We start from the raw sequence: 23,539 nt of genomic DNA, 5'->3' as shown, positions 1-23,539 counted from the left end.
GCTGGCACAGCCAGCTCTGCTGGGACTTAGCCCCGACTCCACACACCCAGCACGACCGGCCCCGGAGCCTCCTCCTCCACTCGGCCTCCCTCCCATTCCAGGCGGCCCTCACCCCAGCCCGTCCACAGTCTCCACAGGGGCTGCCGTCTCTGCCCCACCGGCCTTCGGGCCCCTGCCCCGCACGTGTGAGGCCCCAGCCTCGCCCTCACGTGCGCTCACAGGCAGGCCTGTCCCCGTCAGGGTCCAGCTTGAAAGTCACCTCCACTTGCCCGGCCACCTCCCTCGCACCATCACTGAGACACAGAGCATGCTCCCCCACGACCCCCGTGCCCCCAGGTCCCTGGATGGGGCCCAGCACGGGGTCCACCGAGGGACCATCACCTCCTTGCGTCCCACCCGCCTGACCCACCACGAGGCACCCACGGGGCTTCAAATCAAGTTTAATAAATAAAACAGCAAGGGGGTCAAGGCAGTTGTCACTTCACAGTGCGGTCCTTGGTGGTCCGAGGGAAGGTCGAGTCCGGCCCTGCGGACGGGCTCGAGCCAAAGCCCCCCTTGGTGACACCGGGGCCGGGAGCGCTGCCCTGCCCCTGGAGGACCCCACTCCGATTTGTAAACAGAAATATAAATAAAACGAGGAGGCTGGAGAGGAGAAGGCCCAGGACCCCAAGCCGTCTTGCTGGAAAGCCTCAACAGAAACACGACCTAGGGGGTCAGGGAAACGGGCTGGAGCCGGGCCCCTCAGTGCGGCAGGCCAAAGGCCTCGGTACCAAGGGGCTGTGAGTTCTGCGTCCTCAGACCCACGCCCGAAGCTGACGGGGCCCCGGGGTGGGGGTGGGGTGGGGGCATAAAGTGCGGCTTTTCCTGAAGTGGAGAGAGCGGGTGGACGTCAGGGCGGGGCGGGCCGACATCGAGGTATATGGCTCTGTGCCCCACAGGGTTTGGCACCGAGTAGCAGCTGCCCCCTGAGCCCTGGGCGGGGGCAGCCCGCAGTCCGGCCAGGCGCAGGGAGACAGGCGAGCAGAGTGCAGAGGGTGCCGGCGGAGGCTGCTGGTAGGGGCGGCGTCCGGCCCCACCTCCCCACGTCCCTGGCGGGGCCGGGACGCCTTCCTCGCCTCTGCTGGCTGGACGGGCCAGCCCTCAGCGCCCAGCCGCCCGACCGGTCCTGTGGTGGCGCAGAGGCTGGAGCCAGGCAGCGGTGCTGGTGCGTGTGTGGCGTGGGGAGGGGCCACCGCTCAGCCCGGTCCTCGACGTGCTCTGAGCAGAGGAGCTACCGGAGGCCCGCGAGGAGGGGAGGGTCAGGAAGACTGACAGGCAGGCCTCACGGCGGCCCCAAGTCCAATCTGGGCCACACACGCCCGCCTGTGGCTAGGGATCAACAGGTCATCACGTTACAGCTGCAGGGGAGAGAGGGAGAGACAGGAGGTAAGTGCAACCCCAGAGCAAGAGGCCCGGTGCGGGGCGCGGGCGGGGCGTGGGCGGGACGCGGGCTGGACCGTGGCCCCGCCCCCGCCTCGCCGGCAGACGCCGCCCCCACAGCCCGCACAGCCGCCTGGCCTCCCCCTACCGAGGCAGCACTGTCCTCGGCTGCTGCCTGGGGAGGGCTGGGAGGGCTGACAGCTCGGCAGGGCCGGGAGGAACCTGGCACTGGCCCCGTTTGTACCTTCTTGGATTTTGAGCCACATGAATGTATTACCTAGCCAGGAAGCTAAATAAGCCAAATAAAAAACAGAGAATAAAGCCAAAGAAACCGCTAGCCTGCTCCGTGGGCCCTGCATCCTTGGGCCCTGGGGGCAACCCCTCCCGCTGGCCTCAGCTTGGCCTGAGGCTAGGGTACAGCAGCTGGGGGTGGGGCGGGGAGGGGCCGCACTCACTGTGACAGGGGCTCCGAGTGCAGCCCAGGGGCCGGGCACGTGGGGTGGGCGGCCAGGAAGGGATTCACATCCCCGATGCCGATGAGTCCAAACTCGGCAACCGACAAAGCCACCTGTGCGGGGGCCACGGCCTCCTCGGGTTCTCCGTCCATATCCACGTGGCTGGAGATGAGGGGCAGCTCCTCGGGGAGGGCCCCGGGCAGGGCCAAGTCCACAGCCAGCCTTGGGCTGGCACCGGGCTCTGAAGCAGCCGTGGTGGGGGAGTAGAAGGCCGGCTCAGCCAGGGCTGGGGGCCGCCGAGGCAAGGGCACGGCCGAGGGCGCGTCTACGTCCAGTGGCTGGAACGAACAGGGCCCTGGCTCCGAGGACGGGGGACCGTCGGGGCCCTCGCCGGGCTCACCGAGACTCCCAGACGTGCTGCTGCCCACACTCAGGGGCTCTGTGGGGGGAGAACACGGCTGTGGCCAGGCCCCGACAACACCCATGCCCAGCTCCACCGGGTCAAGGGCAACCTGGTACGGCCCGCTCGCCCAAAAGCCACGGTCACCTCAGGCTGTGCCCGGTGCGGGGCTCCAACCTGCCGGGTCCAGCAAAGCCAAGGACCCCTCCTCACAAAACGCTCTCACACAAACACGTAAGACACACAGGGATGCAGAAATGCCCTGTCACACCAGAAGAGCACACTGAGGCTAAGGGCCCTGCCTGGGAAGGTCGTGACCCCCATCTTTTAGGGCAGGACAGGACACAGCACGTTCACAAAGTGAGGGGGACATGGACTCGGGGAGCTTCTGCACACGGCCGTGGGGCCAGGCACGCGGACAACCCTCCGGGCAAACCACAGACCCAACTGGACCCTGGAACCAGGACAAGGGAAGCCCCAGCGTCCAGCAGCCCCACAAAGCAGCATCCTTGTCCCCTGAGGTCCCCTTCAGAAACTGCAGTCGCCACCTGGGCTCTGTCCTGCTCCCGCACGGCCCTGGGCCCGGACGCCAAAGGGGGCGCAACACCCCCTGGGCTGCCACCTGGGACTGCAGAGGAGCCCCACTTGGGGCCCAGGCCGCACAAGTTACCCCCATGTGGAGAGCCAAGTCCCAAGGATGACTCGTGTGTGACACCCTGTGAGACCACGTGGGGGTGAAGGGACATTGGCCCCCAGATGCCACTCGCTCCTCCGTGTCCACCAGCCCAGGTCGGGCTGCCAGGGAGAAGTGCCCCCCGAGAAAAGGGGCCACCCCCCACTCACCGGTGTGCACCCGGGCTAGGGCGTCCCGCTCAGGGCCCGGGCCGTCGGCAGTGGCGGGCAGAGGCAGGGGCGGCGAGGAGCGGGGGCGGCCAGGGCCATCGGGGTCACCGCCGTCCAGGTCCTGGTCCGCGTCCCTGCAGGGAGAGGAAAGGTGAGGGCAGGGGCTGCCTCGGGCCAGGGTGCCTCCCCCACTGCCCCGCGGGCACCCGGCACGTACGTGGTTCCCGACGGGCCGTACTTCCGGCGGCCCAGCCGCGTCTGCTGGGAGAAGTAGTCGTAGCGCTCAGACTTCTTCCACAGGTAGTAATACTCCACGCACTCACCCACAGACCGTGTGCGCACCTGCGGGCGGTGCCGGTCAGCTTGGCTCCCAGCCCCTTCCCAGCCTGCTCCCCACCGCCCCGTGCCCTTAGCTCAGCACCCCATCTCGTGGCTCCCGCTCCATGCCCAGCCTCGGCTCCAGGCCCACCGTCCGCCTCCCTCGTCCCAGACGCCCCGAGGACGGCCGCACCCACGTGTGCTCTGTTCCTCACGGGCCCGGCGGAGGGGGTCGGACAACCCCGGCCCAGAGAGTATGCGGAGCGAGCCCACTTCTCGCTGAGCGTGGGCGTCACTGGTGCTCCAGGGAGAGCCATCTGCACAAGGGCACGCCGGGTGCGTGAGCCAACTTGAGGGCATGTTTACAACGTAGCACGAAAAGCCAAGGCCTGCACCCTGGAAGGCCAGGGTGGCCCCGCGGGCTCGTGTCCAGGGTGAGCAATCGGGGCATCTTCCCATCTCGGAGGATCACCTGCAGCAAGGCCAGGGCTGCGCCCACAGCTGACAACCCCACCACCGCGGGACCCAACGCCTGTGCCCGGGGAGGGCTGAGACAAGCAGGCGCAGGGGCACCCAAGGACTGCCTGATCTTCTCACCGAAACCCCCTCGTGCAACAAGCCTCCCCGGGGCCAGCTTCACGGCAGACCTGAGACTCCAGTGGGAGAGAGGCCACGAGCCCTAAGCTGGGTGGGGGGCGTGCGGCAGACAGCAGGTCAGGACACAAAGGCAGCAGCCCAGGGCGTTCTGGGGCAGAAGCGGCCTCCGCTATGGGACAGGCGCGGCGGGAGCCGCGGGCACCGGTCCCAGAGGACCAAGTGCTGCCTGGGCGTGCTGGGCTCGGTCAGGGGGGCACCATCCCTGTCCTACAGCAGCCCCGCGAGGGCCCCTCACCCACTCCAACCTCCCAGGGAAGACGCCCAGACCCCAAGCGTGAGCCCGGTACTGGCCAGGCCCTGCTTCTCCAACTGCCGCATCCCCGTGGGGAGTGGGAATGGCCAGGGCTGCTGGCCCCAGGGGAGCAAGACAAGACAGGGGCGAGGGGCGGGAGTGGGAGCCACTGCGACAGCGCAGAGGGACAGTCAGGTTCCCAGACGGGCCACGGGCGCCTGGCCAGGCAGACCTCTCTGGGGGGAGAGGGCCAGGGCAGTGACAGAGGTCAACGTGGGAGTCGTTACAAGGGAACCGCAGGCAGGGAGCACCAAGGCAGGGTGTGGGGAGACCAGTGACCCAGGCCTGGTGTCAGGGACACCAGGCCTGGGGAGGACGGGGTGGGGGTGAGGCGGGGGGGAGACATGGATGTGGAGAAGGGCATGGGGACCTGGCGTTAGCAGCCACTTCGGTCATGCCCATTTGGTGCAACGGTGGGATAGAGTGTGTCCCTGGATGGAGTGAACATGGGACCCTCAGTGCCCACGACAAGGGGGTGACGGGGGGTCCAGGCGGGGGTCAGCGCTGGGGGACTGGCAGTGGGCACGAGACCCCTCCCCAGATCGGAACCTTCCCGGGGGATGGGGGAACTAGAGGAAGGTGAGCCGGGGAGCCCACCACGAGCCTGGGGGTTCGTTCTGACCCCCCGCTGCGGGTGGGCAACCACCGGGCCGGCTCCCAAGCCCTCCAGCCCCAGAGCAGCCCCCAGCGGGCCGGGGGCGCGGCGGGCGGGCAGGGCCTCACCTTGTTGGCCTGGATCAGGTGGAAGTTCTTGCCGTGCACACGGAAGCCGTGCTCGAAGTTGCGGCGCTCCTCCTCGCTCCAGGCGCACAGCCCGTCTGCGAAGGTTGGAGCGGTGGGGGGGCTTGGTCAGCGTGGTCCACGGCGGGGGGCAGGCGGGGGGGGCCGGGGCTGGGACTGCGCTCACCTCGGATCACCTTCACGTTGAACCGCAGCCTCCGCAGGGCCTCCTCGGCATTGAAGTTGCATTTCACCAGCTCATACAGTGCCTGGGGGAGGGGAGCCACCATTGCCCAGGACAAGTGGTTCCCCTTGAGTTCGTCACAATCACACAAGCACGCTGGCCCCCGCCCCACGGCTGCTCCACCCCCAGGGCCGCCCACCTGCTCGCTGTCTTTCACTGCCTCTCCCTCCGGGAGCTGAGACTCAGCCACCTCGTGCCACCGCCGCTTCGCCGCCCGGTACAGGAACTCCTCCACCTCCCTCTCAGGAAGGATGTTGGGGTCCCAGAGCAGCTGGTCTTCATTCTCATAGACTGTGCAGGAGGGGGCAAGTTCACGTGCTGGCACGCAGTCTGCACCTCCTCTGACCGCCTCCCCGAAAGCATCACCAGCAGGCCAACTCGGCCCCTCTGGAGGACAAGGGCCCATCGGGGGCCTGGGCCTCCACCTCCGCGTCTCACAGGGCCAGTTCCGGGCACCTGGGTGCTCGAGGTGGCGGGAAGGCAGGAAGGGGTGGGAGGTCAGTGGGCCCTGAGCAGCCAGTTATCAAGGCCAGGGTCCCAGAGGGGACAGCAACTAGCCCAGGCTGGAAGGGGGACTTCTGAGCGTGGCCCGTGAGGAGGGGCTGCAGGACGAGCTCAGGGAGGCGAAAGGCAGAGGCCCAAGGGAGCAGCGAGAAGAGCCCAGACTCAATCAAGCACAGTGGGGAGACCTGGGTGCCAGCGGCCTCGCTCGGGCAAGAGCGCCCACAGCTGCCTCAGTCCCCATAACCGCCGCCTCAGCATCACACGAGCCACGTGAGAGCAGACCTCCCAGGAGAGGAGGGAGGGGAGGAGAGGGCAGTAGAGGTCCTGCCCTGGCGGGGGAGGGGGGCAGATGCATTAAGGAAGGATAAGAAAGGGACTCTGGCTGCAGTCTGCTTTGGGGGGTGGGGGGCGGGGGGACAGCCTCCAGCGGGGGGAAGGACGTGGCGGGGAAGAGGCAGAAGGGAGAGTTCAGGGCCAGGCCCGGGGAGACCCCAGTGTCAGCATCTCTCGATTACCCAGGGAAGAACCACAGGGGCCAAAAACTAAACAACACACACAAGCCAAACACCCAGTGCAGTGGCTGAAGAGTGGAACCAGCTCCATGCTGGGCTCGCTCTTGCGGGGGAACCAGCGACTCTGGGGCTGGCGCCCCTGTAGACCTGCGGCCACCTCTCTCCATCTGCAAAGTCAACCCCGAGTCCCAGCCCGTCTCTAGAGAAAAAGCGACACCTGCCACCATCGCCGTGTGTCTACCTATGGCGTGAAGGTGAGAGGAAAACCACGTGACAACACGTAACTCCACAAACAGCTGGACATCAGAGCTAGCAGACAGGACTTCAGTATAACTATGATTAATGACTTAGGGAAAAGGACAAAATGAATGGAAAGCTGGAGAATTTCAGCAGAGAACTGAAATCAATTCAAAAGAATCACACGGACATTCTAGGGCTGGAAAATGCAATGCGTGAATTATGAACCCACTGTGCAGCTTCAACAGCCGCAGAAGACATGATTAGTGAAATTGGAAAGAATTTCATTGAAAAAAATCAAACTGAAGCTTAAAGAGAACATAGTGTGGGACATGTGTAAGATGGTCAAGCAACCTGAGACATGTATAACAGAGTCACGGAGGAAGAGGACAAAGCATAGGACCAATTTTGAAGAGATAATGGCCAAGCAGTGGTTAAGAACCCGCCTGCCAATGCAGGGGACACTGGTTCGAGCCCTGGTCCGGGAAGATCCCACATGCCACGGAGCAACTAAGGCCGTGCGCCACAACTACTGAGCCTGAGCTCTAGAGCCCATGGGCCACAACTACTGAGCCCGCATGCCACAACTACTGAAGCCCGCGCACCTAGAGCCCATGCTCCACAACAAGAGAAGCCACCACAATGAGAAGCCTGTGCACCACAACGAAGAGTAGCCCCCGCTCACCGCAACTAGAGAGAGCCCGCACACAGCAATGAAGACCCAACACAGCCAAAAATAAATAAATAAATAAATAAATTTAATTTAAGAAAAAAAGGAGTCAGTGCAGTAATGCAAGAAAAAGAAATAAAACATAAAAAGATCACAAAGAAAGAAGTAAAGTTATCATACACAAATGATATGATTGTATATGTCTAAAAGTGCAAAAGAATCTACAAGGTAATAAAATTAGTAAGTGAATTTAGCCAAGTCACTGTGTACAAGATTACTTAAAATAATAAACTGCATTTCTGCATTTCACAAGACTGCTACACTGAAAACTCTAAAACTGCTGAAAATAAAGAAGACCTAAGCAGAGAAGTAAGCTATGTTCGTGAACTGGAAGTGTCAATATCGTTAATGTATCAATCTCCCCAAATTAATAAACAGCCAATGCAACCATAATCAAAATCCTAGCAAGCATTTTTGAGACAAATGACAAGCTAATTTAAAAACTTATATGGACATACAAATAAAAGTTACAAAGTTGGAGGGTTTGCACCATCTCAGACTAACTTCAAAGCTGCAATAATTAACAGAGTGGTAAGGACCCAGGGTTAGACAAGAGAACAACAGAAGAGAAGCCCCAAAAGGCAGATACACATTACGGACATGATTTCTGATAAAGGCAACACTGCAGTTCAGTGGGGGAAAGAATGGACTTTTCCATATGCAGGGCTGGAGTGGGGGGGTCAGCCCTGACCCATACCTCCAAGCATACATTAAAATTAAATTAGATCATAGATGCCAACATAAAAGGGGAAATAAAAGAGCGTATCTTCAAGACCTGCAGACTCCCTAGACAGCATACAAACCCATTGTGGTTAAAATAAAGATAAGCTGGATTTCACTGAAACCAGACACCACAGACTGGGAGAAAACATCTGCCGTGCACACAGCCAACCAAGGACGTGCATCCACGCAGAAAGGACTCCCCCAAGTCACAAGAGAAAGGCAACCCAATTTAAAAGGGGAAAGGCCTCAGCAGGCACCTTGCAAGAGACACCAAGCGGCCAGTAATCGCAAATTAAAGCCACAACAGGGCACAACTCCACACCGGTCAACAAGGCAGGCCACACCAAGCGCTGATGAGGACATAGAGCAACTGGAACTCCCACACTGCTGGCGGGGGCCCCGCTCGGTGCCTAGTGATGACGCCCCAGGAACAAGTGTGTGTATCCACGAAGACAACCACACGGCAAACCACTGTGAACACTGACCAGCAGGAGGATGAGCCAACGCGGCGCGTGCACACGAGGGAACCCAACACCGTAGCGTACGCGACGCACACTCATGCCAGTGGTATCGAGAGACAGACAGACAACAAGTCCAGGGTGGTGAGCGCCCTGAAGAACGGGGCCAGGCGGAACGCAGAAAGACACACGTCTCTGAGGGCATGTGGGACGAGCCCTGGAAGGGGTGAGGGACTGACGCGTGGGTGACATGGGAAGAGCCCACACACCCAGGAGAACAAGCGCAGCAGCCCTGGGGGTGGGGACGGGGAGCGGGGGACAGGGTGGCCCACAGGGCCCAGGACCAGCCAGCGGGGAGGGACGGCCCCTTCCCAGAGTGTCCTGCAGGCTCAGCTGCCCCGGGGAGGTGGCCACCGGACCTGGGCCAGGACCCTCAGGCTCGCTCCGAGGACCTGGGAACTGGCTCTGGCTGGACCCGCAAGTCTCTCCTGGAGGAGTGGGGTTGGCGTTTCTCCTGCTCCCTGTCCCCCCACCTCCCAGGCCCACTTACTCTTCTCACCCTGGCGGTTCGAGTGCAGCTTGCTGAGGTCGGCTTGGAACTGAGGCCCAACCATGATCTCCTGCAAAGGCAAAGGCCCAGGAGAGTCAGGGCAGACGGAGGCCCAGGCGCGCGGTGCTGATGGGGGCTGCAGGCTGCCGCCCAGAGCCAGGCTGCCTGGCCCGAGGTGTGAGGGGGGAGGCAGAGGCCAGCTGTGCGTGTGACTGTGTCCAGTGCAGCCGCTCCTGGGGCGGGGGCGGGGGGGCCTCGGGGCTACGGCACTCACTCGCAGTCGAGTCCCAGCCCAGCAGAGGCCGCGCTGAGGGCGCCACCGCAGGGTCAGGGCCGCGCACCTTCTTACACTTGTTGGCGGGAAGCGGGTCCTCCTCGGTGTCTGATGAGCTGGAGGAGCCAGGCTCCTTGTCTGCATCAGGCAGGAAGCGGGCTTTGGGAAAAGAGGAGCAGGTGAGGCACCTCCTCGGCCCCGCGCGGCCCCCCAGCCAGCAGACCCCGGGGCCTCCATCCCACTCTCCATCCACCTGACCCCCACGTGTGCCCCTCCTGAGAAGCGGCTGGGTCCAGGCCCTGGCCAGGTGACGGGGTGTGACGGGCACAGAAGCGGGGACTCAGGAGGCCGCCCTCTGCTGCAGTCGTAAACCAGGGGCCCAGACCCCCAGCACCTCACGCTGCTGCTGCTCAGGCCACAGAGACGCACAAGGAGTGAGGGGTGCATGGTCCGAGGACGCTGGATCTAACAGACTTTCAGCCACAGGAACCAACACGTTCCCTCCTCACATAAACCAAAGTCACCAGCCTCAGCTCACTGGCAGGGCAGGGCAGGGGAGACGGGTCCCTACAGGGGCTCGAACAAGAGCAGGGCACCCCCAGGGGTCCCAACGTCTGTGCCCCCAGCGGCCCAGGGCCCCTCCTTGCCCCGCCAGCCCAGGGGTAGGAGCGGGTGGGACACCTACGTCCACTCTGATTAGGGAAAAGGTCAGAGGCCTCATGGGAGGTCACAGATGGGGTGAGGTCATCGGCTGAGGACTGTGTTTCTTCCTCTTCTTCCCCTGAAAGCAAATCCTTCGCTATTTGTTCCTTTTAACAAGAAAGTAGAGAACATTTTTGCAGTTTGTTTTAACAATCTCAAATAACCCTAACCCGAACAGCAGTAACGGTGCCAACGCGGACGAGCCTCCCTCTAGGCACGCAGGGCTCCCACGGGGCAGCTCTCCCTGCTCCGCGGACGAAGCACTGGCACGAGGGTGGGCCAGCCAGGGCCACCGAGTCGGGGAGGGACACGGCCTCCCCCCGAGGCTGAGGACAGTCAGAGCCCCTCCCTCCTGGCCAGGCCACGACCTGCTCGGGACCCGGAGCGTCTCTCCCTCCCAGAGCCGTCCCTGCGGCCACCCTGACCCCGGGTGTGTGGCCACAGCCAGCAGCACTAGCTACACCCGCACTGCCAGGCTATAAGCCGCGCTTCTGCCTGTCCGGGGCCTTCCTGCCCACCCCCAAAACCGCCCCCTCACCTTGTCCAGGGTCATGTCCGGGAGGTTGGCTGCGGCGTCGCTGCCCTCGCTCTGGCGCTCCGAGATGGGGTCCGAGGCCTCGTAGCCATAGAGGGCCAGCAGCTCGTCAAGGGGCATGTCGCTGCTCTGGGGGGCAGGGCTCTGTCGGCAGGGCTGCTCTGGGGCTCTGCTTCCCCACCCCCTGAGCCCGTCAGCCCCACGACTAGTCACAGGGACTCACCCCAGCCAAACCGCAGGCCCAGCCCCTCGTCTAAGGGCCCCTCACAGCCCCAGGAGGGCACTGATGAGATGCCTGAGCCCAGAGGCAGCCGCTGTCTGCCCAACGCCCCTGGCCGCGAAGGGCGGAGCCGGGCGGGCTCCCGTCCACCTCCAGCTCCCCGCCCAGGCCTGTGCAAGCTCCACTCAAGCACCGCAAGGACACCCAGTGTCTGGAAGTCAACTGTCACCACACGGGACATCAATAAACCAGAAGGGGAAAAACATGGCCCTTTAATAAACGTAAAAAAGGCATCTGGTCAAACCAACATCACTCCTGATTTTTTAAAACCCTCAGTATGCTAAGTAAAGAGATGGACGCCTCATCAATGTAACAGAGAGGCGGCTGACCCTCACCGCACCAACAACGAACACGAGGACGCTCGAGGGCCCCACGGCCTAACACTGCTGACACTTGGAGCCACCGCGATATGACAAGAGACAGAAATAAGACCCTTAATTACCAGGAAGGAAGAGACAAAAACTACCACTACCTTCCACTCTGGTACTGCTTTCCAATCCTGTTTCTGCAAACCTCGCCTGCTCGTGCCGCTGGCCATGCTACGTCCTGACCCAGTGAGGGTCACAGTCGGCTTCCAGAATCCTGGACACGCCCTCTCGTTCTCTGGCTGTCAAGTCCTGCCTGGGGGGCTTCGGATCCCCGCGGAAGACCTCCCCGCCGACCCCCAGCCCTTCCTCTCGGGTTTCCCTGACCAGGCTCTCTTTTATTCTCACAGCACCCCCGGTGGGGATCACTCACTGTGCCTCTCCCAGTTTCTAACTGTGCACCTGTGGGTGGGGTGGGAGCTGACACAGTGGCTCCCCAGGAAGCGACCTGAGGGAGCAGCATGGGGGCGGCTGGGGCAGCCTTTGAGGTCAGGGTAGGGGCACCAAAGTGCGTGAGCGTCAACGCGTGCTCACTAAGGGCTTCAAGAGATGCCCGTCTCACTAAAGAATACCCTGCAATTCCTGTGTGACACTACGGATTTTATGAAAGCTCACCCTGAGCGGGTGTCGTTTTGATCTTCTGTGGGAGGAAAGGGGAGGTAATGGAGACAGCACCCTGGAGCTCAGGGCTGGCGTACAACTCCCACCTCCCGCCAGGCACTGGGCAGACGAGGGAGACCACTGACTGCGCTTCTTGATGGAGTAAAACTCAGCGTAAAAGCTTTCAAGCACAAAATTCCAATTTTGGAAAACTTGGATCTGACAGCATGAACTTCATAAACCACAATGCCTGCTGGTAAGGGAATATAAAAGGCAGGTGTTTCTGATTTCACTTTGGATATTAAGTTCTTTCTTTTACTTAATCAGTTTACAAAAATTATATCTGAAGAAATTTTTTTTTTTTTTTTTTTTTTGGCCGTGCCGTATGCCTTGGGGGATCTCAGTTCCCTGATCAGGGATTGAACGGGGGTCACATCAGTGAAAGCGCAGAGTCCTAACCACTGGACCTCCAGAGAACTCCCCCGAAGAAAGCTTAGCTGAGGTAATTTAGCTAATGAATAGCTGGTTTTGTTTTTTTTTTTTTTTGGTTACTTTTGAGAAGTTCTGAATTCAAGCTGAACTCCTTAAAATTTGATTTTTCTTTTTTGAACAGAAGACATGTTTTGGTTATAAGACCAAATGGGCACCAAGTGATACACAGCACCAAGCTAAATAAATGCCCTATGATTACTCCTTAAAACAACACTCAAGTCCCAGGACTTAAAAGACATCTGGTGAGATCAGTGTTGACATTTAATGGACTGAATGTTTGTGTGTCCCCCCGCCCCAAATTGATAATGATGAAGCCCCAATGTGACTGTGTTTGGAGATGGGGCCTTTATGGAAATAAATGAAGTTAAATGAGGCCACAAGGATGGAGCCCTGATGCAACAGGATCAGTGTCCTCATAAGAAGAGACACCAGAGAGCTAGCTCTCCCCGAGAGGACATGGCGAGAAGCAACGTCTGCAGCCGGGAAGCAGGCCCCCACCAGACACAGCCCTGCCAGGCCCTGGTCTGGGACTTCTGGCCTCCAAAACTGCTCGAAAATAAATCTCTATTGTTTAAGCAGCACAGTCTGTGGTATTAACAAACGTGTGCCTTCTAGATTTCATACGGCGAGCTCTGTGGACATGTGGAAGACTCATACGTCACGGAACCAATATTCACCAAACATCTCATCCTCGCAGAAGGTGACAAGATCACACACGGGTCAAGATCACTCCAAGGTCAAGACCAATGGATCTTAACACCAAGGACAGAAACTTTACTGGATCTGGTTATAGAATTCACTCCACAAAACTACCACTTGCTGCATTTTGGAGCAGCATCAAAGAATATCCACAATTATCTGAAAAGATTGTTAAATACTCCTCCCTTTTCCAAGAACAGATCTATATGAGGCTAGATTTACACTTTAACCAAAAGAACAAATCACAACAGACTAACGTCTGCCTTAAAAAACAGCGTTCACAGAGATTTACAAAAATGTCAAACTAGTCCACTCTTCTCCCTAATTTTTTTGTCTGGAAAATAGTTATTTTTCATTTCCCTAAAAATGTGTTCTTTCTACTAATGATGGGTTTGTCATATCACCAATATAAACAAAGATCCTTGAGACCCTAAATAATTTTTAAGAGCACAAAAGGGGGTTCTGGGGCCAAAAAGTTTGAGAACAGTGAGTTCAATGTCCAGCCACCCGCTCGTCTGGAGCCCAGCGCCCCATGAAGTCGGGACTGGCCTGGTCCATCCCTTGACCTCAGTGCCCAGCATGGTCTGGCCTGTGCAGACAGAGGGCCGGTGGCACAGGTCACCATGGAGTCCGAGGAGCTCGGAGACTAAGCTGACGGAGCAGCTCAGAGGCCCCCTGGACGCCCCGCCCTCCGGGTACCTGGGAGACGAAGTCCTTCTCTAGCTCCTCCTCCGGCTTCTCCGGGCCCCGCGCGGCCCCCTCATGCTCCTCCCGGACGCCGTAGTTCCGAGACAGGATCTCCGCCAGGTGGAACTGATGGTCCGCGGACCCCATGGACACCACTGTGGGGAGACAGCGGCCCGTGTGAGCTCCTTGCCACCGTCCCAACCATCGAGCTTCTGCAGAGGACCACAGGGCGGAGGAAGCCTCGGGGGCCCAGCTGCCACCACAGGGGTGTATGCACGCGCGCGTGTCCACGCGGGCCGGGGTTGGCACGCAGCAGCCCAACCGATGCTCAGCCCTCCTCTGGCCTCGGCCCAGCAGCTGGGGGACGTGACCAGATCTCGGGTTTTCCCAAAAGAACCAGGATATGTTCACTGCTCTCTCTCCATGACTGGTCTTCAACGAGTTGATTTTTAGAAGAAACAAACAAAAAAGGAAATAGCTAGGTCTCACTCAACCCCAGCCAGGGAGCAGTGAGGGCCCAGGCTGGACCTGCACGTGGGTCCCGAGTGCAGCAGGAGGGGGCAGAGCCACAGGGAGCGGACAGGAGAGGCAGGCGGCCAGCTCAGGGAAGCGCAGGGCCCCGGGGAGGGAGAGTGCCTGCCCAGCACCGCCCCCTCCTGCAGCCCCCGCCCCCAGCCTGGGCCCGGGCCGGCCAGGAAGGTCTGGAGAACGGAGGCACTCGGTCTGGAGAACGGGAGACAGCCCTGGCCACCCCGCCCGCACGCCCCATCCCGGGGCTCCAGGGGCCGGTGTGCCGTCTCTCGCACCTGCCAAGGCCCGGGCCCCGGGGAGGAAGGTACCTGCTGTGGTCTGCAAGCCGGGCTCCCCGGGGCACAGGCTGTGAGAGAGGCAAGAGGCCAGGCCAGGGCTCCGCCTCTCTAGCGAGGAGGCCTGCGGAGGAGACGAGCAGGGTTAGGGCCGGCGGCCAGACAGAGCAGGCGAGGGTCAGAGCCAGCCCCGGGGGCATGGGGCACCAGGTAACAGGAGGCCTCCGAGGGCTGGGGGTGGGGCAAGGCAGGCCAGGTGTGCAGCCGCGCTGGAGTCCAAGCGTCCCTGCGGAGACAGGCAGGGAGGGCCTAGGGCCAGCGGCGGGAACGGCACCCATGGGCACCGTAAGGAGCCTGGGACGGCCGGCCACCAGCAGTGCTGACCACAGCCCAGGACACGGGGCCCAGGTGACCCAGGCCCACACACAGCCCTAGTGCCACACCCCGCAGCCAGGTGCTGACACCACAGCCACTGCACAAGGGACCAGCCTCCGAAACTTTGTCTTAAAAAGGCAAAGAGGGCTTCCCTGGTGGCGCAGTGGTTGAGAATCTGCCTGCCAATGTAGGGGACACGGGTTCGAGCCCTGGTCTGGGAAGATCCCACATGCCGCGGAGCAACTAGGCCCGCGAGCCACAATTACTGAGCCTGCGCGTCTGGAGCCTGTGCTCCGCAACAAGAGAGGCCGCGATAGTGAGAGGCCCGCGCACCGCGATGAAGAGTGGCTCCCGCTTGCCGCAACTGGAGAAAGCCCTCGCACAGAAACGAAGACCCAACACAGTCAAAAATAGATAAATAAATTAATTAATTAAAAAAAAAAAAAAAAAAAAAAAGGCAAAGAGCCGCTATGGAGAAATCTGGCAATTCCTCCAAAAGTAAACAGTTACCAAATGACCCAGCAATTAATTCTACTCCTAGGTACACACCAAAAAGAACCAAAAACATATGTCCATAAAAGGTGTACACACGTGTTCACAGAAGCATGACTTACCGCAGCCAAAAGGCGTAAACACCCAAATGCCCATCAACAGGTGAATGAATAAACAAGATGTGTCCATCCTTATGATAAAATATTACTTCTCTCTGAAAACGAGAGAAGCACTGACACTCGCTACCACGTGGACAGACCTTGAGAACACGATGATCAGTGAGAGAAGCCAGACACAGAAGGACACACAGGGTGTGATTCCACTGATGGGAAACATCCAGAACAGGCAAATCCACAGACAGACAGTGGGTTCCCGGTTGTCAGGGGCTGGGGAGGGGGTAGGGTGACTGCTGATGTGGTCAGGTGTTTTTCTGGGACGATGGAATGTTCCAGATAAAAGTGAAGGTCTCAAAACTTTGTGAACATACTAAAAATCACTGAATTAAACACTTTAGATGGGTATATTTTAAAGCACATAAGTTATACCTCAAATTTTTTTAAAGTGCAAATGAAAGCATCATAACAGCTACCACTGGGACTTTCCTGGTGGTCCAGTAGCTGAGACTCCATGCTCCCAACGCAGGGGTCCTGGGTTCAATCCCTGGTCAGGGAACTAGATCCCACACACCGCAACTAAGAGTTCACATGCCACAACTAAAGATCCCGCATGCCGCAACAAAGACCCAGGGCAGCCAAATAAATAAGTAAATAAACTTTTTTTTAATTGTCTTAAAAAAACCCTACCATTATCACGATGTTCAAAAATGTATTAAGAACAAGAAAACTAGACCAATATCTCTTACAAACAGAAACACAAAACTCAACAAAACCCAAGCAAACTGAGTTCAACGACATACAGAGAACACTGCACACCAATGAGGAGAGGCTCAGTGCAGGGACGCAGCACAGGTGTGACACCCAACACAACCAGCACAGCGACAGACTAAACACAAAATCCACACCAAAATCATCTCAGCAGATGCAGAGACAGCACTTAACAGAGTCCAACACCCTTTCATGATGAAAACACTCGACACATGAAGGCTGCAAGGGAACTTCCTGAAAAGGGCGTCCATCCAAACCCCAGCTACTGCCAACCCTGAGGCGAATGGCTAGCGCCTCCCCCAAAACCAGGGCACCATCTCTTCACAACGTCGTCCTGGAGGAGGCACCAGTCGGGGCAGGAAAGTAAAATAAAAGGAATCCAAATTGGAAAGGCAAGTCATGACCTGGGCCACAGAGGATACGAAAGAATCCACTAAAGAAACCAGAACTAATAAATGAGTTCAGCAAGGCTGCAAGACACAAGATAACCTACAAAAATCAACTTTACTCCTATATACTAGCAATGAACAATCCAAAAAGAAAATAAGGAAAACAATTCCATTTCCAATAGCACCAAAAAGAATAAAACACTTAGGAATAAATATAGCAAAAGAAATTCAAAACTAATACTCTGAAAAGTACAAAACACATTGAAAGAAACTAAAAGATCTACATAAATGGAAAGACATACTATATTCATAGCTCAAAAGAGTATTGCTAAGATGTCAATACTCCCCAATTCATCTACAGATTCAACAAAATGCCTATCAGAATCCCACCAGGCTTCTACGTAGAAACTGACAGACTCCAAAAATCATATGAAAACTCAGGGGACCCCAAACAGCTAGAACAATCTTGAAAAGGAAGAACACTTCCCAATCTCAAAAGTACTCCAAAGCTACAGTAATCAAAACAGTGTGGTGGTGACATAAAGCTAGATATTTAGATCAAATTAATAAAACTGAGAATTCAAAAACAAACCCATATATTTACAGTCAAGCGAATTTTTAAAGGGGTGACAGAAAAATTCAATGCAGAATGAACAGTCTTTTCAACAAACAGTGCTAGGACAATTGGATATCCAAACGCAAAATAATAACATTCAACTCCTATCCCACACCACACACAAAAACTCACTCAAACTGGATCAAAGACCTCAAATATAAGAGCTAACACTATAAAACTCTTAGAAGAAATCATAGCGATAAATCTTTCTTACCAGGCAATGGTTTCTTAGATAAGACACAAAAAGCATAATCAACAAAACAAAAAATAGATAAACTGGACTTCATCAAAATTAAAAATTTTTGTGCCTCAAAGGACACCATCATAAAAGTGCAAAGACAACTCACAGACCGGTAAAAGATATTTGCAAATCATACAGTCCCTTTCTAAAGAGACTAACAGGCAAAGTCTCTGAATAGACATTTCTTCAAAGAGATACACAAATGGCCAATCGGCAGGTGGAAGCAAAGCTCAGCATTAGGGACAGCAAATCAGCACATGTCAGACACCAGTTCTGTGACCAGGAGGACACATGATATCAAGTGTGGGGGGAATGCGGGCACTTGGGGGGGGACGTGCAATGGGACAGCACAGGGAACACACCTGGGTGTCACTGGATGCCCCCCAACACGCCACCCTGGCACAGGGTGACCATCAGTGAAGGCAGGTGAGAAAGCAGACCCGGCCCCGAGGCAGAGCACACACAGTCTACTGACCAGCCCCGCTCTCCTCCGCCCGCAAGGCACGGCCCCCAGAGGTCAAGGCCTTCCCTCTGCACTGACCGCCCTGCTGTTCACACGCTCCTGAGCCCTGACCACCCCTCTGGGGACTCCTCGCCGGGTTCTTCCGCATGATGCACACCACCTGGTTAACAAGCTGCTTGTTTCTCTCTTGCAAAGCTGCCCTTGTCAGCCTGAGCCATGGGGCCCCAGCCAGGGACCCAGGGGGGCAGAGGGAAAAGTTAAGCCTCTCCTCCCTGCAACACCCAAGACAGACAAAAACATTCATCCACGCTAAGACCTGTTCACGAGTGTTCTCAGCAGCACGATTCACAACAGCCAAAGGAGGAAAGAACCCAAATGGCCATCAGATGGAATATTACTCAGCCAGGAAAAGGAGAGAAGCACTGACACTCACTACAACGTGGACAACCTTGAGAATACGATGCTCAGTGAGAAAAGAAGGACACAGAAGGACACACAGGGTGTGATTCCATTGACGGGAAACGTCCAGAACAGCCAAATCCACAGACAGAGTGTCGGTTCCTGGTTGTCAGGGGCTGGGGAGACGGATGGGGGAGAGATGACTAATGAGTGCATGGTTTCTTTTGGGCTGGTGAAAATGTTCCAAAATTGACTGGTGATGGCTGCACAACTCTATGAAAATACTAAGAACCACTGAATCGCACACATTAAAATGAGTGAATTGTATGGTAAATGAATTATACCTCAGTAAGGCTGTTTACAAAAAAAAAAAATAGAATAGTTAATAAACTAAATTTTCAAATTTTAGAAAAAGAAGTTTAGTAGGAATTTCCACACTGATTTCCTCACTGGGTCCTCAAGAGGTTGTGTAATCATTTTCTTCATAAGAGAAATAAGGGACTTGAAGCTCAGAGAGGTCAAGTCAGTCACCTGCCCTGGATGGTCCCGCCCAAGCCTAAGGCCCCTGTTTTGCCAAGGTGGGAGAAGGAAACGGATGAGGAGCTGACTAAGCACGTTCTGGGTTAAAAAGAAAAAGAAGGAAAAAAAAAGGGGCGGGGGGGAGGAAAGAAGGAAGGAAGACAGCATTCTACGGACTTGGTCCCAAAGGCGAGTGGGGTGGAGAAGCAAGCCCAGGGCGGGAAGGCTGGGCCCAGTGCTCAGACGGAGGCACTGCTGGAAGAAGCAGAGCAGCGTCTGGTTCCTGCTCAGCCCTCCGAGCCTAACCCACAGCGAAGTGTGGGAGGCCATCCTCCAAGGTGGCTGCACCCAGGCACGCCACCCACAGGCGTTCCTCCAGGCACGGGACACCGACGTGCCTCCCCACCCTGTGCGAGGGCTGGGCCTGGGACTCTGGTGGTGGGAGGGCTTCCACGTGACCCCCAAGACTAAGCTGTGAAATGCAGTGCAGTTCCCACCAGCCGCCCATGCTGTGAGGAAGCACAAGCCACAAGGAGAGGCCACGCCAGCAGGCGGCATCACAGCCACACGGGGGCGAGGAAGCTTCCCTCCACTGGGGCTGGCTCAGCCCAGCCGCCAACCAACCGCAACCACATGAGGGACCAGTCAGCCCTCAGAACCGTGACAGGTAATTAAAAACCGAGGGCTGCTTTGAGGAACTGAGTGTCGAGGTGACTCATCAGGCAGCAGTGTTACCCAGACCCCCCCACCCCCCGCCCACACCCAGCAAAGGTGCCTGGTCCCGCTGGGCCACCCAGCACTTCATCCCTGTCTGACCGCCTGCAGAGCACCCGCTCTGGGCCGGGAGGCAAGAGGCACTGGGTGCACAGCACTCAACTGACAAACAGGTTCTGCCTGTCCAGTCTTGACGAGTCACCCATCTCGTTGGGGATACAGATAACAAACAAGCAGATGTGCACAGTACTGAGGGGGGAAAATGCGGTAGGGGGCCTGCACAACTAGGGAGGGCCTGTGTGGCCGTCTCCAGGCAGAGGCCTCCAGGGCAGCGGGACGGCACCACACAGAGAGTCCCCCCAAGGCTGCAGACAGCACAGGGAAACAGAAGGAGCCCAGGGGGTGGAGGAGGGTGCAGGGGGAGATCCTCAGAGATCACGCCACCGGGCCAAGGGTCACAGGGAGGAGATGCACTTTCCTCTAAGCACAACAAAAGGCCGTGTCTTTTAAGCACAAGACAGAGATGGTGGACTCGGGTTTTTCAAAGAGTAAGCTGGGATCCTCGAGGAAAATATGAAGCACCCCGCCTTCTCTCACGGTGCTGATGGCTACTTTGGCGACAACAAAAATCAGGCAGCTAATCCTGATCAAGCACTTACTGCTCGGTTACGAATCGCCATTTTTATCAGTTCAAGACAGTGATTGCACAAGTTTCAGCTTCTCTGTGCAAGCGCGGATCCAAGATCTCATGAGACCTCCCCATCTCAGAGAGAGTGACCGACCCAAGGTCACACAGAAGAGGCTCCAGAAATGCAACGGGCCTCCTGGGCAGAGGCTGGCCATGCCCACCACGACTGGAATTTGCACACCTGCTGTCCTTCACTGCCAGGCCCTAAGCGCCTCCCATGGAGCCAGGCATACGGACTTTCTTTTAGGAAACCAACCCCAATTCACTCAACAGGCACCACCCCAAACTGGACACAGGACAACAGGAGCACCCTGGACACCCGGCTGCCGTGACACTGGGCAGGGCAGAGTCAACAGCCAAACCCCGCAGCGCTCGGGGCGGGCTGGCTGGGAGTCTGCCCCATCCACCTGTAACACGCAGCTACCTGCCGGGCCAAAACAGCTGGCCCCTGGGGCAGACGCACACACAAAGCGCCGTGCCCCTGCTGGGCCGTCGGGAGACCCGGCTTCTGCCTCCGTCCCACAAGTCCAGCCACCACCCAGGAGGCCTGTTTCCCCAAACATCTTCTAAGGTAGGAAAGGTAGGAGAACTACTCTGGAAGGGCCCTTTGGGTCCAGCCATCCAGCGTAAGGCAGGAACTAGCTGGGGAGGTCTGGCCTTGGACTGAGATGCCCACACCCTTTTTGGCGCAAATGCAGGGCCTGTCGCTGCCCCTGAGAAGGTCACTGGTGGGAGAGTATGGCCAGTCCCGCCCTCCACAACATCCACCCACACTGTGCCAAGATACAAACACCCAGTGTGGCCCCATAACCAGGCCGAGCATCCCAGGACCCGGCTGCACCTCACCGCGTGGGTGCCTGCTCCTCTCTGGGCCTGGGCGGCCCCACCCATTGGATGAGGATCACTTGCTGAGTCCAGGGACCTTCTTGGCATCCCCAAACTGAACGTCTGCGCTAAGAGTCACGTTTGCTGAGTCCCTAATAGGTGCATTATTCATTTCATCCTCACTAGGGCCCTATAAAGTGAGAGCAGGTTCGCACTGTTTTATCCGACATTCAAAAAAGCCCTCAAAGTGAAAGTTTTTCATCCCTGGTTTGACCCGCCACGAAGCTATTCAGTGTCTTGATCCCGACGATCCCAGGTGAGTTTGCTCAAACATCACACCCCAAACCCTCAAATCCGAAACACTGAACTGCCAACATCCATCTGGCCCCAAGGATTTGGGGTAAGGGGCCTTGGGCCCGCTTTCCGGACAGAGAGAGGAAGCTCGGAGAAGTAACTTCAAGCCGCCGATAAAGGCAGCCCTACGCCCCCCGCGGGCCGGATCCGCGCCGTGAGGGCCCCAGGTCAGAGCTCCAGTCCCGCCCGGAGTCCGGCGGGAGCGCGACTCCTTGGGGTCAGTGCCGCGGGGGTGGGGGTGAGGGGGTCAGCGGGCTGGGGTCCGGAGGGAGTGCGACTCTGCTGGGCGAGCCCCGCTGGCGTGGGGGGAGGGGTGGCCAGCGGGCGGAGGTCCAGCGGGCGAGGGTCTGGTGAGTCGGGGTCCGGAGAGAGACCGTGCTCCGCGAAGTTAGCAGACGCGGGGCGGGCGCCGGGGGCGGCGGGCGGGGGAGCGGGAAACCTCGGGCGCGCACCCCTTCCCCGCCCCCGCAGCCCCCTCCCCACCCCACGCCCCCGCCCCCCCACGCCACACATGCGCACTGCCGCCCGCGATGTGGCAGCCGGGAGGGGGGGCCGGGGGCGGCTGCCGACGGAGCCCAGCGCCCCTCGGGCCCCGACGGGAGCAGCGCCGCGGCCCGGCCCCGAGCCCCGGGGAGGGGTCTCGGCGCCCGGGGCCCCCTACGCGGCCGGGCCGGGCGGCGGGGGCGCAAGCCTGGGCGGGGGCCGGCTCCCCCGGCCCGCTCACTCACCTCCGCCATGGCCGTGTGTGCGCGGGAGGCGGTGGCCGCGCCGGGATCCCCGGATGCGGGGCCGCGCGCTCATTGGCTGCAGCCCCTGGGCGGGCGGGGGCGCCGGGGCGGGGCCGGGGGCGGGGCGCGGGCGGGCGGGCGCGTAGTAGGTGCGCGGACGGGGACGCGCGGGCGGGCGCGGGATGCGCAGGATACGCGGGTTGCGGGGTCTCGCGGACCTTGGCCTCGTCTGGGAGGTGGCGATGCCGTGGTGGAAGTGCCAATTCCTGATAAGCACACCTTAAGCACTGGTCCCCGTTCCTCCTTCCAATCTGTAGTGCCCCCGTGTTACAGGTAAAGACACGGAGCCCAGGAATGACGGGCCACCCGGGCATGAGCAAGCGGTGGAGCCCGGACTGAAGCCTGGGCAAAGAGGTTCTAGAACTTTCCGCACGTTTGCACCAGTGATGACGGATCTCATTGGAGGCTTGGAACCCGAGTGCCCAGGGTGGGCAGGGGAGGTGGAGGCCTGCCCGGCCGCTGGCTCTGGAACTGTGGTTGTCATGGGTTGTATCTAATGGATGAAACGTGATGGGCCTGCGCTGGGCACTGAGGGGGAGAGTGAACAAAGTGGTCCTGACAAGGATTCCCCCACGTCTCGCATCTTAGACAGAGACGAGCTGGGGGCATCCAGGCAGAAGGTGTAGACAGAGGGGGCATGGGGGCCAGTGAGGAGGCCTGAGCAGGGACTAGGGTGTGGCTGGCGCAGAAGCAGAGAGCATGCCCCCAGGTTTCTGGCTTGCACAAACCGGGAAGAGTGGAATGGGGGAGAGGGGGGCCTCAGGAGCCCCAGTCCTTTCCAAGCTGTTGTTGATATCAGTGTCATCGGGGTGCTGAGGAGATGAGACGCACCGTGTTCAATGCTTGATGTAAAAGCATTATGCCAGCGCTCCGAGAACCTACCAGTCAGGAGAGAGAACCTCTGTTAGAAGGCCTGCCCTGCTCTCTGCGCGAGTCACATGTTACATGAGTCGTGGGCCCCCACTCACCTTGGCATACATCATCCAGACTGAGAGTTCAGGCCCTTGTGATGGAGGGTCCTTGCTCAATCAATCAGTCAGTCAATCAGTGTGCCCTGCCGCCCTCGACTGGGCGCTGGACAGCCAGAGTTCCAGTGAGGCAGGAAGATGCACCAACAGATGCAGTGACAGTGGGGCTCTGTGTCATCATCACACGTGGCAGGAACCGAGGGAAAGGGCTTGAGTCAGCCTGGGGCAACCAGAGGAGACTCTTTGGAGGGAGCTTTGACAAGAATCATCAAATAGCCGTGAAATGCGGGGGAGCAGGGCGATTCGGATGAAGAGAGGGATG

At 58.5% G+C, this 23,539-nt stretch overlaps 1 protein-coding gene across 4 annotated transcripts; it reads right to left on the bottom strand.

The window, feature by feature from the left end:
* Positions 1-423: 423 nt before the first annotated feature.
* On the bottom strand, positions 424-22,235 carry MIER2 (MIER family member 2). 4 transcript variants are annotated; one of them, XM_057541234.1, is made up of 14 exons: positions 22,190-22,235; positions 14,536-14,626; positions 13,709-13,851; positions 10,577-10,702; positions 10,022-10,145; positions 9,404-9,495; positions 9,063-9,132; positions 5,488-5,639; positions 5,292-5,373; positions 5,108-5,202; positions 3,335-3,459; positions 3,118-3,251; positions 1,875-2,313; positions 424-1,397 (listed from the first exon to the last, which is right to left on the bottom strand). In XM_057541234.1, exons 1-14 carry the CDS (start codon positions 22,196-22,198, stop codon positions 1,376-1,378), a joined length of 1,704 nt encoding a protein of 567 aa, XP_057397217.1. In that variant the 5' UTR covers positions 22,199-22,235; the 3' UTR covers positions 424-1,375. The 4 variants fall into 4 exon arrangements, with proteins under 4 accessions (XP_057397217.1, XP_057397218.1, XP_057397219.1 ...); XM_057541235.1 differs by lacking the exon at positions 22,190-22,235 and adding an exon at positions 15,492-15,515; XM_057541236.1 differs by lacking the exon at positions 14,536-14,626.
* Between the last annotated feature and the right edge of the window lie 1,304 nt (positions 22,236-23,539).

The sequence above is a fragment of the Balaenoptera acutorostrata genome, chromosome 2 (genome assembly GCF_949987535.1).
Source record: "Balaenoptera acutorostrata chromosome 2, mBalAcu1.1, whole genome shotgun sequence".
In the NCBI taxonomy this organism is placed as follows: Eukaryota; Metazoa; Chordata; class Mammalia; order Artiodactyla; family Balaenopteridae; genus Balaenoptera; species Balaenoptera acutorostrata.
This window is presented reverse-complemented; position numbering and strand designations above follow the sequence as displayed.

Bases quoted from the DNA above. Each gene is read 5' to 3' on its own strand.
- MIER2 (XM_057541234.1), bottom strand. The intron at 13,852-14,535 runs GTACCTTCCTCC...GTCTCCCCACAG, and splicing joins CGGCTTGCAGACCACAGCAG to TGGTGTCCATGGGGTCCGCG. The intron at 3,252-3,334 runs GTACGTGCCGGG...CTCTCCCTGCAG, and splicing joins TACGGCCCGTCGGGAACCAC to GGACGCGGACCAGGACCTGG.